This window comes from Anas acuta, chromosome 8 (genome assembly GCF_963932015.1).
Source record: "Anas acuta chromosome 8, bAnaAcu1.1, whole genome shotgun sequence".
Classification (NCBI taxonomy): domain Eukaryota; kingdom Metazoa; phylum Chordata; class Aves; order Anseriformes; family Anatidae; genus Anas; species Anas acuta.
Window position 1 is genome coordinate 29,309,522 of NC_088986.1, and position 17,563 is coordinate 29,327,084.

The 17,563-nt window shown below is 37.4% G+C and overlaps 2 protein-coding genes across 5 annotated transcripts in view; one reads left to right on the top strand and one right to left on the bottom strand.

Annotated features, from left to right (window-relative positions):
* PALMD (palmdelphin) overlaps positions 1 to 17,563 on the bottom strand; it is a 50,919-nt gene that overhangs the window by 30,635 nt on the left and 2,721 nt on the right. The gene's annotated exons all lie outside the window — the stretch shown is intronic.
* PLPPR5 (phospholipid phosphatase related 5) overlaps positions 1,082 to 17,563 on the top strand; it is a 257,024-nt gene continuing 240,542 nt past the window's right edge. For 3 of the 4 annotated variants that reach the window (XM_068690246.1, XM_068690250.1, XM_068690245.1), the window contains exon 1: positions 1,083 to 2,282. Coding sequence is in view for 2 of the 4 variants with exons in the window: in XM_068690245.1 (XP_068546346.1) it covers positions 2,271 to 2,282 (12 nt within the window). In the remaining 2 variants the exon portion in view is untranslated. Of the gene's footprint in view, positions 2,283 to 17,563 lie in introns of all 4 variants that reach the window. The other variant, XM_068690249.1, reaches the window with a different exon arrangement.

Here is a 17,563-nt window from a genome sequence, read left to right on the forward strand (position 1 = left end):
ATTGCCTTCAATTGTTTTAAAAACATTGATTATTTTATTTATATTTTATAATAAGTTCCCTTGACAGATATCTTTCAATACTAGAGAGAAGTTTTTAAAACACAGCATAGGCTCTGCTTTCTCTTCCACACTAGAAGAATTATATGCACATGTGTATAAACTATATGCATAATGGAGCCAATCTATAAATACTATTTAGCTAAATATGATTCACCTTGCCCCCATTTTCTAAAATCACACCATGAAATTTGTCAGTCTGGTTGTTCTTTAGTAAGTTAAACATGTTTTTGTAGCTTATTTCATGTTCCCAGACTCTTGTCAGTTCTTGGCCTTGTGTATATTGGAAGTGTTTTATGAAATTATGAATGTGGGAGATTTCCAAAGCAATTTTCACTGTGTTGTTTCTCAGTTAAAGATTACACTTCTGTGAATTGTTTAATTTAAGTTTAAGTACTGTGGTGATACTGGATGTGAGATTCTTAACAGAATGTGTTCAGGTGCCTGAATAATAATGATAGTTGTGTGTGTGTGTGTGTTTTTGTAAACTGAAATAAATGAAACCACAATTTGAAATACTCAGGGTCACAGCCTTAAACATGTTGTGGAATGCATTGATTGCAACCTAGCATTTTCCAGTTGCTGCAGATATGCATGTCTAAGAATAGTGCAGAGATCTAAATCCTACCCAGCCAACTGTGTGGGGAATTTTTAGCAGGGCTCTGAAAACTAGCTTTAGTTATGTAGTTTAGTTGGTTTAATTAAGTGAAACCAAATATCCCATGACCAAGGCCAATCTTGTGGAAAGTAACAAAACCCAGACGGATACGTTGCCGTCCATAGTAATGTAAACTGGATAACATATTCTTCTGATTTTTGTTTGCCAAAACATTTGGAGAACTCAAAGAGAACAGTAAACAGTGGTGGTTGTGACTAACATGCTTCAGAAGGACAGCAGAGCAAAGCTAGGGCCTTGCAGATATTTTTGTGAATACTTCATGTTGACAAGAGCTGTGTTCAGAGCACAAGTGCTGCTGGTGGAAACGCTGAACATGCAGATGACTTGCTCTAGAAAGCAAAGCTGACATAGGAATCCCTTAGGGGAGAGCCTTTCTTCTGCATCTGAGGGAGACAGGTGGTAGTGAAGCCATTCAGCAAGTACCTCTAATGACCAATCTTTGCTGAAGAGTGGAAGCTGTGCAGGTTACAACAACTGATTCCCATCTCCTGAGGCACAGGCAGAGCTCTGCTCCCCTGGGAAGCTGCCTAACCAGCCTGTGCCTGTAGCGAGGTCTACCTTGAGCTTGGGTGTTCTGCAAGACTGGATTAACCTTGTCTGATGGCTCTCAGCAAGGCAAGGAGGAATTACTGCTTTCTCCACCCACACTTCCAGACATGTTTTCCTGCCACTTTCCTTCCTCTGGCTAGTCTGTGAATGCACTGAATTTGCTATCACAAATTCAGTGTTGGAAAGTAATTCAGAAAATACTGTTAGGAAAATAATTAAACAAAACAAAATACCTAAAACCCCAAATTCAGGAAAGTCTGCTTTGCCAGTGAGTTGAATAGGCTTGCTGAGAGATTAGAGGAACAGTAGCACTAGTGGGTAAGAGGGAGCAGGATTCTGGCTGGAGATGAACAGGGAGAGGGGAAGGATGGAGGAAATGTGGCTCTTTGCAGCAGTGAGTGACTGGATGAACGCCGACATCTTGCAAGCCTCAGGCCTGCCTCCCCACAGTATTCCAGCGTCTGAGACCTCTTACATTGACGGTTATAATAAGCATGTACGCTTAGCTATTTATCTGAAACTTGAAACTGCTGTGAAAACATGATGACTTCAGACTCTGGCAATCCTTCCTGTGCTTTCTGATATTCACTGTCCTGTGCTGTGGGTGGGCAAAAAATATCTCCATGCAATGTGTTTTGTGTAAGCCCTTCCAAGTATTAGTGGGAAAAAACATACGATTATACAAAATGTTACTGTTAGCAAGGCTGATATATTACTTATTGCAGATAACCTTTTTTGCAAATGTGGGCCTATTTTGTCCAGTGAGGCAGATTTTTTTTTTTTTTTCCTTATGAGGTTTGTTATTTGGTAGCTGAGTTTGGTCACTTGTCAGTCATTCAGCCTGTTAACTCCAGCTGTCCCCTGTTTGTTTGCAGTGCTACTAGGTCATCTGAATAACACAGTGATTCTGATTGAATGGCTGGAGCTTACCAAGTGGAATACCGAGTGATGCAGTGCAAGGAGCTGAAGCTGACTAGTCATCCGGATGCCTGGGACAGTATGTCACCATCTTAGATTTTTTGTCAGTGAAATATTTAACTTTTGCTTCTCATAGCACCCTGTTTAGTTAACCCTTTATCTCAGAGTGATGACTATTAAATAGGACCAATAAAAAAATCGTAGTTTAACATGGAATATAGGGAATGGGAATATAATTCCTATATTATTCTCTTAAGATTTATTTTGATTGTCAGAATTTTAGACCTGTTTCATGGCTATATTTTCTTAGCAGAAAGATGTTATGTTCCTTCTTTTCACTTAAATCTGAACTGGATAATCTAAATAATATTATACTGCTTGCTTGGTAGTTATTTAGGGTAAAATTACTTGAGAAGTCTGAACACTGCTTGGTGTTCAGAAGAGGTATCCTGCTTCTTTCTCTCTCTTTTTCTGCTGGACATGGATTCCCACAGCTTATTTAGCTAATTTAGCTATCAGCTCACTAAGCTGGCAGGGAACTAACCAAGCAAAAAATAAGTGGCTGTTGCTGAGCTAGTGAGTAATATCATTGCCCAGAGAAGTCTGATAAGTGCCAAAATATGGTAAAGGAAGATGGTAGAGGGTGGAACTGTTTGGCTACTGGAAAATGCAAAGGAGGGGGAAAACAGGGAAAGAGGAGGGAGGAGTGTGAAGAAAAGGAACTGGTGGTAAGCTGTTAAATAAGTTTCACTGTTATATGCAAATTTATCTTTAGAGACTATTTAACACAATGTACGAAACCACTTTTTTTTTTTTTTTTTTTGGAGGTCTTTCAAATGCTTTTGGCAGATCAAAGGTTAATATTTTATTATAACTCATGAATAATGAATCAATAATCTGGCTGCAGGATGTATGAAATAATCTTTTGGGGAATATAAAGGCTCTTTTGCTGTTGTATCTTCTCAGCTATGATCAAGTTCTTTACTGAGTGACATCAGGAAAGTTGAGCTAATGTGCAGCTCACAGCACTTCCGAATTAGATGTGATTTGTGAAGGGTGTCTTCATATATTTCTCATTGGCCTAGCAAGGAGGATCATTGGTTGGATAGAAGATCTTGTCCAAATGTATCTGAAGGCTGATGGACTGCAAAGTCTGCAGATGGATGCTATTTTAACCATCTACAGCTTTTAGCAAAACATTTTTAATTTTGAAAATATGACTACTGCATTTTGCCTGTAGGTAAAATGACTTCTGGAATGGGTTTTGAGGCATAGAGTTAATCTGGGAAAGAGGCTTGTCAGGTAATTTCTCCCTTTACGGAGTATTATAATAGCTTAAATAAATAAATAGAGATGATCTAGACAGATTTAATTGGTCTGTACTCTTATTTATTTTGGCTAATTCAGCTCAGGATTTTAATCAGAAGTTGTCATAACTGTTGCATAGATTTATTGCTGAGTTGTTTAATGTGGTGGTTTAGAAATTGAAGAGCTGAAGTTAGATTAAACAACTTCAATAACATCAGTTTAGACTTCCAGCTAGCAGAGAGGCACTTTTGGGGACCAAATGATATATCTGAAGAAAATGACAGCTTAAATGTAGCAGAGGGACCTTAGCTCTCCTTAGTCCCAAGACATGTCCTACATCAAGGTCATATTATTCTGAAGTTATTCTTTCTACCAGTATGAGTGCATGGAATTTACTTCATTTCACAGTTTCATTTAATGTGTTGATCACCTCTAGAGAACTTCATGCTTATTAATCACATAGTCATGTATTACATTGTCTCTCAGCCCTTCACTCATTCACTCATTTCATAATTCTGTAAGTATCTTGAAGTATTGGCAAACCGTGATTTCAGTTTCCTGTTTTGAATATTGATTGTAGCCAAACAGTTGGAATAATAATAATAATAATAATAATAACTTTTTGCTTTTTTTTTAAGAGTACCGTGCTACCAACACAAGTTAAGTAACTTTTGCAGTTAAGAGATGTCTTGAGGAATACCTGTTCTTGACAGAGGCAGCAAATGGCTTTGTATTCATTTGCCCCCAGAGAACTTCAGAAAAAGTTCTTCTTACTGGCAGAGCTGATTACTGAATTTCTGAAGCTAGGTTAATGAGAACAACAACAGAACTTTTACATTTTGTGCAAATTCTCAAGATGTGCAATATAGATCAGAAAACGAGCAACTTCTGTACATTATGACCAAACACTTAACTATGCTTAGCTATGTTTAGCAACGTTCAGATAGCAATCTGGAGACTCGTCTTGAAAAACATGTGAAGGTGTGTGTTGGGGATTTTCAGAGCTGTGTGAGTGCCACATGCTTGCACTAACTGCGTTGGTGAGGGCTGAGCTAATGCTGCCTGTTGTGTGATACCATATGCAAAATAGCAATTCTAATTGATGATGCTGGTAGTAGAATGGATCTGTTCAATGGCTCCTGATAGGGGATTGAAAATAAATCTTCTGAGTCCTAATTCCTTTGACTGCAGCCTTTAGCCTTAATTGCCTTATTATTGTGGCAGCTTTAGCAAAACTGACAGCAACACTTGCTGTCGCGTGGTACTTTCACCAAACTGACATTCTGTTTTCCAAAAAAACCCACACTTGTGCGAGTCTCAGCCTCCTCCACCTCCTCCTCCCACTTAGACATACTCCTAATACTCGGTCTTTCTCCTATCCTTTATTAATCCTACAAACCCTGAGCAAATCTGTCTACCTCTGTCAGTGTTTGGTGAGGAAGGTCCTGTTCTCCAGGGTGCCAGGTCTCAGTGTGAACAGTCTGCACTGACAGGCTGCTAACAAACCTGACCACAGCTTGAATCCCTTGCTTTAAGTGTCCATGGCCTAAGAAATTGTGAAATCCTTAGAGCAGCTTTAAGCACTCAGGACATTCTGAAAATATTCCTTGCATCCCTGTCCCTTGGTTTGTCTTGTCAATAATGGCTGCTTGTGGTGTAGGACTCTGAGTAAAATTAAATGCCAGTTTTGAAAGCAACATGAATAATACAAGAATAGATATACAGGACAGACTTTGAAAGCTCATAAGCATGGCTGAAGCAATGAGGATTTTATTCTCACACAGTGCTTTCAAAAGAGAGTTTTGAATCAACAGAACATCTTGACTGAATTCTTCTTGTTTCTCTTCTAGAATATTACTTTAAATTCTCCAATCAACATTTCTTTTGAAGTAGGAATTCTCTTATGATTTTCTAATTCCTGTAGGTAAAAGCTATCTGTAGTACAGCTTGTCAAAAAAAATTTTTATGAATGAGAAATATACTAGAGACTGAGGCAAATCCTCCGGTGCTAAATCAGTACTTTCAGAGCCACTTTATTTTTTTTACACAGTCCTATCTTTACCCTGTGAATGAATCCTACAATATCATTATCCAGATTAACCTCTTAGATCTAGTTTTGCTTTTAATTTTCTTACTTGACCTTTTGAGTGATTGGCAAGCAAACTTTGGTCTGGTTTAAAGAAACACTCCTAGCTATTGAGACAATGAACGCCTACTCTAATTTAGTTACTTCTAGTTCTTAGATATGCTCAGTTACAGGCATTAAAGTGGGATAAGAATTATTTTGATTCTTTGGTTTATACATCTTTGATTATTCAATTATTTTGCCATTTAGTCTTTCTGAATTAGTGGATCCTCGTCAGTAATGAAAAGGTTTACAGCAACTCATAAACAAGGTGCCATGTCTTTTCAAGTGAATGTGGGATTCGAAATAAAGAGTTTCAGACCTACCATGCATTCTCATTTATCTGTAGATTAAGTTGTTAGTCTGCCTGGGTTTATGCCATTGTTTTAAAAGTTTACAGAAAATCTCTGATGGCATCCACCTCCAATCTACTTAATTACAAAGCAGTTGTCTAATCAGGCTTTTTTTTTCCTTTTTTTTTAATTTTAAAATTCTGTTTTGAAAGTGTAATACTAAGAATAATACATTGTGTATGAACAGCTGAAGATCTCTATTTCTCTATTCCCCTTTGGAATTCTGCATATCATGAAAATTCTTAATTAGAAATGTTTTGTAGTTTTCCTCTAAGCTTAAATGATGCAAATATACTTTTGCAGTGGCCCACTGTGCAATTCAGAAGTGACAAACTGCTCCATGTTTTCTTTAGTTCTAAGGAACTGAATCTTAATTTTTTTCTTGACTTGCAATTATGATAATTCAAACCCAGTACAGCTAAGTGCTAAAACAACAGGACAGTATTCAATGATTGAGATTTGTATGTGCTATTATGCAGTAGGAAGACTATATACATTAAATCAAATTATGAGAAGTGGCCTTTTGTACTCTTCATTTTTTTAATCCATGGCACTTTTTAAAAACAGAAACTAAATGAAAGCAACTGAATCTGAAACCATCTGATTCAATTGTTGATATCTTCCTATATAGGTATCTTGATCAAACAATTCTTAGTTTAGGATTAATATACTGACTGGGAAAATAATGCTGTTGCAAATTCTTCTTTGTTCCATTCAATAATAATAATAATAAATGCTAGCAATTTACAACTTATCTTCATTGTCTTAGAAAAGCAATAGAAACTTCTGATGGAGAAGGAAAGAATAAGTTGACAGCATTTTGAAGAAGAGTTCATTTTTTATTTTTTTTATTTTTTCCCCCAGCACCATGAGGGATCAAAATGTCTTCATAGTGTGGCAGTAAATGAAAAATGAGTAATACTACACAGGAAAGAGGTGGTTTATACATCTACTACATCATATTAAAGCTTGACGAAGTTTCTAGTGGCTTCTAACGGACTATATTACTTTCATACTGAACTCCTGTGGTATTTGAAGAGAGTAATAGCCTCTTTCACAAAGTCTTAAAGCCTTGGCTGTGGTTTCTTTCCTTTACAGATATCATTTGCTCTTGAATGTAGAGGAATAATTTTATCTTTGCCATTCCCTAGTACAGTAAGTAGAAATGCAGTCTTTCACAAAAGTTACTGATACTGTAGCATATAATACAGCTTAAAATTCTTCAGTGAAATGTACAATGATATTAGAAGAGATAAATAGTATAGCCCAGATAATTTTTGGCTTGTTAGCCTAACATCTGTTCCAGGGAAAATGTTGAGTAGGCTGATACAAGGTCTAATAATGCATTAAAGGAAGGTGATATAGTGAGTACCAATAAATCGAAAATATTTCATCACATTCATTTGATGCTTCTTCTGGGAAATGTAATAGAGTTTATGTATTATTTCCATTGATGTCTTCATTAAGAACTTAAAAAAAGTCAACTCAAGGACACAAGGGTTGTTGTTTGTTTGTTTGTTTGTTTTAAAAAAGCAAAGACTACAGTTCACTGTCATGGGGTGATCTGGAACATTAGCAGACTGTTTTTCACAACCAACATTCATTTTAATATTCTCATGTGCAGGGTCATATTTAGGAAGGATGAAATTTATAAGATTAAGGCACTATCCTGAAAATTTCTGATGCTGAAGAGACGTTGGGAGTCGTGTTGGATAATCAGATGAATAGATGAATATTAACTCTGATAGCAAGCCTGTAGCTAAAACGGATAATGTGATCCTAGGAAATCCAAGTAGTGTTCAAGAGTAGGTCTAAAGAGATTTAAACTTATTCTGTGTTTGTGAATGAGTGCAACTGCTATGGGGAATAGATTACCCAATTCTGCTAGCAGTGTTTCAAGAAGGATGCTAAACTCTGACTGGAATGTTAAAAGAAGATAGAAAGATTTAATAGGTAGAAACCATGTTCTGCAAAATGAGTTCAAGTTCTTCAGAAATACTTTATAAGAAAATTGACGATAAAGGATTTCCTACTTTAGCAAAATGATAATGAAATTCAGTGACAGGATATTTGAAGTTAAGATTTCAGCACACTAGGAGAGATTTTTAACAGGGATTTGAAGCAGTTAATGCAACAAGGTCTGGGTGCAATCTCTATTGCTGCACTGCTGCAGACTTTAAAAAAAAAAAAAAAAAAAAAAAGGAAAAAGTTCCTTGGCTTTATAATCAAGTTCCTTGGCTTTATAATCAAGGAACCATAATGTTTGTGGAGTGGCTAAAGGAAAATTATGAAACATATAACAAAAACTGACAAATTGCTTAGCATGCTTAGGAAAATGACAAATTAGATGATAATAAAAATGGTTTAAAAGGTCAGCCAAACTTATCAGTACAATCCAATACTGTTTCAGCCTTTAAATATCAAAAATCCCTGACATGGAGCTGGTATTCTCATGTGCCCAGCAATTCTGCCGCTCCAGCTATCAGAAATGCTCTTTGCTCTTCCACAGCTTTTCTAGAGCAGTTTTCAGGTTCTGGGAACACCTAAGCTTTCCTTAGAGTCACAGACACCACCTTCTGGTTTTAATGAAACATTTCATTGCTTTTCTTTGAAGATAAAGCTGTTATAGGGACTGACAGACAAAAGTAAGAGTGCAGGTAGGAGCAGGACTTTTCTATTGAATTAATTTTATTTAAGACTCGTACTTAAACAATACACTTATACCTTAAACTAAGTCTGACTTGTATTTAAACAACATACTTATTAATTTCTTCATCTATCACTTTTTTGCAGTTAGTGTTAGATGAATGAAGACAAGTAAAATTATTCAAGATATTTGAAGCAAATGTCTTACTGTATGATTGAAAACACTATTTACAGAACAATTTAAATTATTTCTTATGAATATTTTTCATTTATTTCTGACTTTTCACATTGTCATTAAAAAAATAATTAGCACATCAGAATTTGCTATTTGTCATAGGGAGGTGGTATTTTTGGCACTTAGGTGAGAGTATTATAGTATCTACAGTCCTACTGTACTGGTTACAGACCATATTTACAGAACGTGCTTGTTGTGACAGCTACTGAATTCACTTGCTTCCTTCAAGCTTGTACATTGTAAGCTGTCTTTTATAAAATGGAACCAGTGTTTTTCAAATGTAAACTGGATTTGCCAGTTTGGTGGTATTAGTAATGAAATGGAAGTGCAAAGACTGTGTGCCTCTTCACTGTCATATCACAAACCTAGCTGAAGCTCGGTAGTTTGGATGAGAACTGAATTATTCAGAATCTAGGTGAAATGACAGTTGCTTATTTGGTAAAATAAACATCAAAAACAATCCCTTTAAAATGCCTTTTCTTAGCTTACAGGTGCAACTGACTGTAGCAGTAATGGTATATTGCTGAAAATGAACTACTAAAATACAGGCCAGGCCAGAGAATTGAAACAGCTGCTTGATTCCCATTGAACACCCTGGAAGTCTTAAGCAAGTTCTTGCCGGTATGAGGGGCTGATGTTTCAAAGGGTGCGTCTTTTATTTTATTTCTGTTGCAATACGCTGTTGTGTCTTTCTGGTCTCCATAATTTAGCTTTTCATGAATTATTTTGGATGGCACAGACCCAGTAGCAGGCTAACAGACCATAGTCTTTATTAGCAAATGCCGTTTGCCCTTGAGCTGTCTCTTATGCTAATCTTTTTATGATATCACCATTCTTTTTTCAGGAGTAACTGCATTTGCTAAATGCAACTTGCCCCTGTCAATATGCCAAGGGAAGGTCTTGTCATGTGATTTAGTACCTCAAAAAATGTCTCAGTGTGGCTTGGCTGACTTAATTCTTTGCATACTGAGACTGTAGTAGGCTGACTGTCTTCACAGGGGGCTATAGTTCAGATCTTGTCTTAGTGCCCTTCTAAATCAGCAACCGGACGTGTTACGTATTAGCAGACGATGGTGCTTGGTTTGGGATTTGGCATTTTTCACCCCAAGAGGCTGGAGGTTGAGCCAGGTGTTGCCACAGCATTTCTCCTCAGTCACAGCTTGTGCAAGAGCCCCTGGCTGTTTTGATATGGAGTAGAAGATGCAACCAGTAAGCAGGACTTTGCTAAATCCTGAGTCTCCTTGCACTCAGGGTTGCTTTAGGAGTCAGCCTGATGACATGATGAGAAATTACCTGGGAGGAACAGCACTTCCCACTTGGCAGAAGCATCATCTATGTTACATTGCAGCAGTATCACTGCCTCAGTTTAGTCGCTGTGACAAGTATGTTTGCTGCAGCAGACACAACTGCTCTTTACAAATTCATTGCATGTGTGTGGCAGGTTCAGCACACTGGGGGCAGATTTTCAAGATTCCTGTCAACTCCTGTGATGCTTACAGGCTGTTTTCTGAAGACCAGGGATAGTGAGCTCTGAACAGAGAGGATTGTAGAAACTCTGCCTCTGACAGCAGTGGGTAAAGTCTCTTTCTGTGTGCAGCAAACATCTATTCATGTAAGCAGCAACCACAAATTCTGTTGGTTTCAGAGGAGTTAATTGGATTATGAAAAGAAAATTGTGACTTGTCAAATTCTGAGCTTCTAGTCAGGTATTTAATTCCTTCTGCCTTCATAAATGGTACTCAGTGATAATTATTACGTGGTGTATATACAGCACAAGACACATGATATTGAGCAGAAGAGATAATAACACCTCTTAGATGCCTTCACATAGTGTATACCTATGTATGCATTTAAAATCCACAAATTCCTCCTACACGCATCTCTATTAATACCTTCTTCTTCACCCAGAGTACTGACCATTGGCAGAACACAGTCTGTACAGAATCTTTTCAAAGCAGCAGAGCATATTGTGTTCCAGTTATATTAGATGTTTTATAAACACTTGGGCTGGCGATGGTGTCTGAAGTGAACTTATACAGCAAGAAAATAAAAGGGGCTTTCATAAAGGCTTGGCTTTGAATCTGTGATGCTTTGCATGCCCCACCTTTTCTGATAATGTTAGAGACCTTATCTATACTGGGCAAAGTGTGCTGTTAGAAAACATGTATTTAATCTACTTTAAATAACATAATACGATTCAATGCTTAGTGACCAAAGATCACCAGGAGATAGCTGGACTTAGCCTTCCACTCCCTTTGCCTTAGCTATAACTAGATAACTCATTTTAAAACTAGGCAACTTCATTTTCAGTTCTATTTCATGTCAATGACTAACTTATACATCTTCTTTAACACCTCTGGAAACATTCAAATAAATCATGCTTGAACTTCTGGAACAAATTTTATTGTTAAGGTGACCTCAAGAATGCAAAACAAGGAAGAGATTGCGAGAACCAGAAATCATGGAGAACACTAGGAAGAGGTTGGCTGATATTTGAGAAAATAAGTTGCTGAAGAAGCAGTGTTTGCGATCCATAGTTTGGTGTTTTGTCTGGCTAAGAGCAGATACATAATAGCAGCTTGAAAAGTCTTTGATCAGCAGTTCAGTTCCCACGCTGGTAATGAGTCAGGGCTTGCTCAGCTGATACCTCATTCTGACAAATAAATTGAGTTACAGGATGGGCATAGAGCAGGAGTTGGTGTGGCATCAGTAAGAATGATAAAGTAACTCCACCAACCATTGTTTGTAGGGAAGAGCACGGAAAGGGTAACCAATAGCACATCTATTATTGTTCAGCTAGAGCACTTTCAAAAAAAAAAAAAAAGAAAAAAGAAAAGGAAGTATAGAAACTGGCCTTGCTTCAAGGGTGAACCTGCCAGGTCTTGTAGATGTTGGCTGTCTCAATGGGATGAGTAGATTCTACATGTTTTGTCAGATCCTAGCAAGGTATGTACTGCCTATGAAGAGAGCTGGGAGCTGGTTTGTGTTCTGACAGGTAAAGGTAGGATAACACAGTAGTTTAAATATGGAAACAACATAATGATGCAGTTGTCAGGCTGCATGAAACTTGGTGAGAACAGAAAAACACGGCTTGAGCTGGGATTTTAATGTAAGAGTTCTTCCTCTTCTGAGGTCCTGACATGATAATGGTTCTTTCTGAGTGTATTAGCACACAAAACACATGCCTTGTGTTTTTGTACTGGATGAAACTGATTATGCTAAGGAGGTGGTCATATGTTCTTGTACACCATGGCTCTAAGAGCCACATGAGTGCTAACACACAGTTCAGTTACTGATTCTGATCTTTCCAGCCTGCAGTATAGCGAAATTAGTATTAACAAATCAAGGTAGCTAGGACTTAATTATATGGAATCTGATCCTCATTATATAGAGCCTGATCCTCTATGTCTAATCACTGGTTCAGATCTAGCATAACTCCCCCAAATCTGGTGTGTAACCTTGACAGAGATGCTTCGTGTTTGTGTGAGTGTGAATAATGCACAGTCAGGCTTGCTATTCGTGAGCAGCTGTGGGTGCTGTTGACTGCCATGAGGTTCCAAAGAGCTTTAGTCCACTGAGTTACTGCACAGTTTGCTCTTGCAGGGGAAAAAAATTAGCTTTAATTATTTAGAGAGATCAAATTAATTAAAGAAGGGTGTGACTGTGCAATTTAATTTCTCTTCTTTATAACATCCCCTGGGATACTGCAAGCTTGGGCGGCAGGAGGGGCCAGTTAAACAGCTTAGCATCTCACCTGCACTGAGGGAGCCAGCCAAAGGAACGCTATTCTTGTAATGCTCAAACCTGACTGAGCTAGAAGTAATTTTCAGAGGCACACAGAAAGGTAGCTTTTAGCTCATTTATAGTCTCCTGGGGATGGTTTTCTAAGAGAACTTTTCTTACAAGTATCTTTCTAAAGCCACACACACCATCTTTATCCCCCAGCATTGACTTTCTAAGCAAGATTGAGTACCATTGTCTGTTACTTTGATAGATGCTAGGAATAATAAACAACATGGATCTATCCTCTACCTGTGAGCCCTTGAAAAGCTCCCTGTAGATGGGAAATATTACTTTTTACTGCAGTTCAATTCTCACATCAAAGAAGGTCTTTTCTGTGTACCCTGTAAACCTCTTTGAAAGAACATATTTGTTTTGAAAGAAAATTCTTGAACATCAACCAAAAATCTCACTTGGCAGATGAACTATGCTCATTTTTGCCTGGATTACATTGCATGCTCCAAAATATCATCCATTCATTATTAGTTTAAGCATCACTAAAGTACAATTCTCAAGTAATATGTTTCTAGATACAGTTTAGATTTAATTTCACTATGTAAAACTGCATCCTGGTATATAAGTAGTGACTAGAAAAGTTTCTCATTTCTCAGTCCCATTATAAGGAATGTCTCTTATGGAATTTGTTGATTCTTTTTGGACTCCAGTGAGCAATTCCATGGCATGGTGATCTCAATGGGGCAGGGGATGAGGTGGCAAAGAGGACCCAGAAATAAAGTATTTGTAGCTCAAAACATGCAATTACAAGCTATGTCTGGGCAGATTCAAGGTCAAGCTTGCTGCTACAAGACAGAGAACCTTTATGGGAAGTGGCAGCTAAGGATTATGTTTATAGAGGAATATATTTGGCTCCGCTCAAATACAACACAAACTGCATTAATGTGCTTCACTACACTGAATTACTCTACAGTGCAATTAGGACTATCTGCCAAGCAGTTTTTTGGAATAGAGACATTTCTAACAGAAGCATATGGCCAAATGATAGTCAAGAAACACATCAGCCTGGGTACTCTTTAGTTAGCTGAGAGCTCCATCCTTACTGTGTTAGGGGAGAAAGAAATAAGATTATCCTGGCATCTCTGAAGTCTTTCAGCTTTAATTTTTTGGCTAGTCAGCTATTACCAAAACTGGACCAAATTAATTCTTTGGGTACCTTTGAAGTCAGAAAAGTTATAGTTGTATTAAGACCCAAGCTTCTTAGTGGACTGGTTGTGCTGAATCTTGCAGAAGAATGCCCTTTTGAGAGCTTTTCTTTAATTGAATGTAGTGTTTAGTATTCATTGTTCATCATGAGTCACCCTGCTGTCTGTTCAAATGTTGTATTTGCAAAGAGTTCTTTTTGCCTTTTGTCAATTATAAGTGAAAAATGATTTTTTTTTCTTCTGTATTTGATAATGCCTGACACTGTGACTTAGACACGTTATAATTCCAAAAGGACTGACTCACAACCAAAAGCAAGTTGAAAATACTTGTCATTCCAACCTATGTAACAAATACTTAACTTCAAGTACTTGCTTTCAGTGGGAGGTTATTGCTCTGAAACTCTGATGGACAAATCCAAGATTGGAGAAAAACATTTACTAGTTTTCCCACTTTGTTCTTTCAAATAACTGTTCCTATACTTTCCAGCTTGCTGTTTCCTCAGCTAGCATTGCCAACATGAGCTGTTTCCAGACTAATGGAAACTTCCTTCTGAATGAAGCAAGTTGTACTATTTGAAAATGGAAAACATTTGCAATCTTTATATACAAAGAAATAAGATCTTACCATAAATATAGAAGCAAAGCACTGTTCGTTCCCAGATTTCAAATGTGTTTGAAATAGCTGTGAGCTGGAAAAACATTTGGGAATGTGACGGAAGATGGGTATTCTAAACATCTAATCATGAAATGGAGAAGGTTATTCTCTTATTTTGTTTCTTGAGCCTTTTATTCCCACAGGACATGGCCTTTTGAAAAAGGAAAAGTGGCCAACAGGAAAGGAAGGCATTTAAGGAAGAAGCACAACCGTAGCCTGAGTTGTTGGCTTGATTTTATCACATTCTAGATAGAGGAATGGAAGATGAATGGATTCACGCCCAAATTCCACTGCTGTCGTCAGCAGAAACTTTAGAACTGGGCACAGGGGCAACGTGTCCACTTCCATGTGGAGCAGTTAAAGTGCAAGGATCTCTGAGTCTGTGTCCTGATGTACTGTTGGTACATCAGTTGGTTGATCCTGTTCGATGAATGGGAGTGGTTAAGTATTGTGGATGCAACCACAGTGTCAGAGATGTCTATAACTTACCTAAAGAGAGGCCTCATGTAATTTTTGGGACAGGGATTCATGGCAGTACAAATCTGGCCTCTTTTTTTTTTTTTTTTTTTTTGTTCTTTCCTCAGCATTTTCAGACCTCCCAAACCAGCATGATTACTGTCTTTGTTATTTTTCTGAAATCTGTAGCCAGACCATGGCACAAGGACACAATTAAGGACATAAAATGCTGATCTCTTGAGTGATTTCTCAGATGGATCTAGTGTATAGAATAACTTCATAGTTAAAGCAATTTTACAGATTTAGAAATGCCCAGCTAGAAGGTAAGAAAAAAAGCTACAAGTAGACATATAAAAATGTCCTAACTTTGTGTAACAAGCTTTAGATAGACCAGATTTCATAGTTAAATATTAAGATATAATGATCTCCCTGTTTTTAAAGCCAGAGTAGTAAATGGAAATATCAACAGAGTGAATTGCTTGTCATTTTTTTATGGCTGTATATCACAAAGGGAACCATGCTTTTCTGTAACTTTCATGTGGCAACTTCCAGAAAAGAAAAGGTAAAGAAATCAACACAAAGTCTGTACTTTTTCTCTTCAGGAAGGTTTATATACCTTTATTTCCATATCTGTATAGACTACGTAATTGCTAGAAATACTTGCTTTTTGGGAATACTGAGTGACCAGTCACATTCCACTTGATATCTGTCCCCTGGCAGAGATTTTGAGAACTTTGGTTCTACCTATTTTTTCTCATAAGAACATTAGCTAGAAGGTCAGGCAAGTGCTTTGTCAATGATCCCTTCAAAGCCTTTTCTGTATTTGTTAATTGCTTGAAAATTGCTATGGTGTGCTCATTTCAGGGATTTTATTACAGACCAAAGGTAAGAATAGTGTTATAAAATAAACCAGGAAAAAATTCACCTCTTTTTCCATGACTGAATTTGTCCAGAGGTCTGCACTGAATTTTTTTATTCAATGTATAGCTCGTCCAAAGCAGAAAATGACACATGAATTTTAAGAACTAAGCCATTAGCATAGCAACACTGAGTTTTAATTAATTTATAACACAATGAATCCATAATCAAATACTTCTGAACTTGTTTGTACTGCTCTACTCTCCTTAAATATCGAACGAATATCTTTATCATCTGTTAAACATGAGATTTTCCTCTGCTGGGAATATTCCTTATCAGAGCTGGGTAATCTTTCTGTTGCAATATTTCTCATTCAACAGATGAAATTGAATGACTGTTGAACCTTCCAAGGTAGTGGCTAATAGGTAGGTGCTACACATTAAAGGTTTCCCTTTCATACTTAGCAGTTGCTATATAGCATTTGGGAAAGTTGATTCTTGTAATCTATTTAGTATTCAACATGGATATACGTGTAGTATATACAGGGGTGCAGGGGAAGGAGTTAAATAGGATAAAAGAATGGTGTTGTCTGTAGCGGAAGCAAAAGAAACCTGTCTAAAAGGATAAGTGAAAGTCCATTGGTACATGTATAAAGCTATAGGTATAACAAGTCTGTAACTACACCTTTGTGGTGTTTGCTAGGAATCACGTTGTTCACAGCTCGGTATGAAAATGTATAGTGCTGGAGAATCTGACACTGCATTTCCTTGCCAAATTGTGAATTCTCCCTGGAGTTCCAAAACTTGAAGTGTCTTTAAACAAATAGAAGAAGCTCTCTTGAATCTTTGGTAATGAGAGCATTTTATGCATACCAGTTTACTCTCATTCAAATGCCTCCATGAAGTTACTCTGTTTTGTTACAGAAAATATCACCTGGAAACAGTTGAATAGGTGTTGGGCAATGAATCCTGCTCTGCAGCACTGCTGGAAATTGTGTGCACTGATAGATCATAGTCAAACAGGTTATTATGATTGTCACTGAGTCAGTCCAGGCTTCCCTCCAACACCCAGCCTTCCTACCCACCCTTGAACACTTCTACCTTCAGATTTCATGTCATGACTTTTTATGCCTTTTCTTTGCTGTTTCCAAATACTTATATTAGTGAAATGATACAGGATCCTGCTGATCTGTGTGCAGATAAACTTTGCTGTCAGCTGTGTAGCCAGCTGGGACTGATTTATATAAGTCCTAGCCTGAAGGTGTTACGGACAGCGCCAGGCAATCACATCTGCTGTTTGCTATCTATCTTTTGCTCTATATATCCATGTTCTCTGAACTTGTGAAAGTCCCACCAAGAATCCCAATGTAATAAATGTCACTGATATGACAGTAGCAGTTAAACCCTTTGGGAGCTCCAAAATGAAAATAAATCCCTCAGAAGTGTATTGCTAAAGTCTTTCATGGCAATGGACATTTTCAGTGTACTGCTGGAGTTTGGTGTGTGGAATATCTTCCCTTTCTGATCCCTCTGAGCATCCCCACTCTGATATGAAACTAGCGTGATTTGATTTTGTGTCATATTTTAAGTACTGTGGTTTATCCATTTATTTTAGGGGACAAGTCTGACTAATGATTTTATGGTGATAAGGTGTGAATATCACTACCCATGGAAGATGATTGTAGATGTAATTTAAATAAAATAAAATAAAATAAAATTCTGATGCAAATCAGAACAGGAATGGCACTAGATCACTGCTGAAAAACTGGAAAACCTTTATGTTCA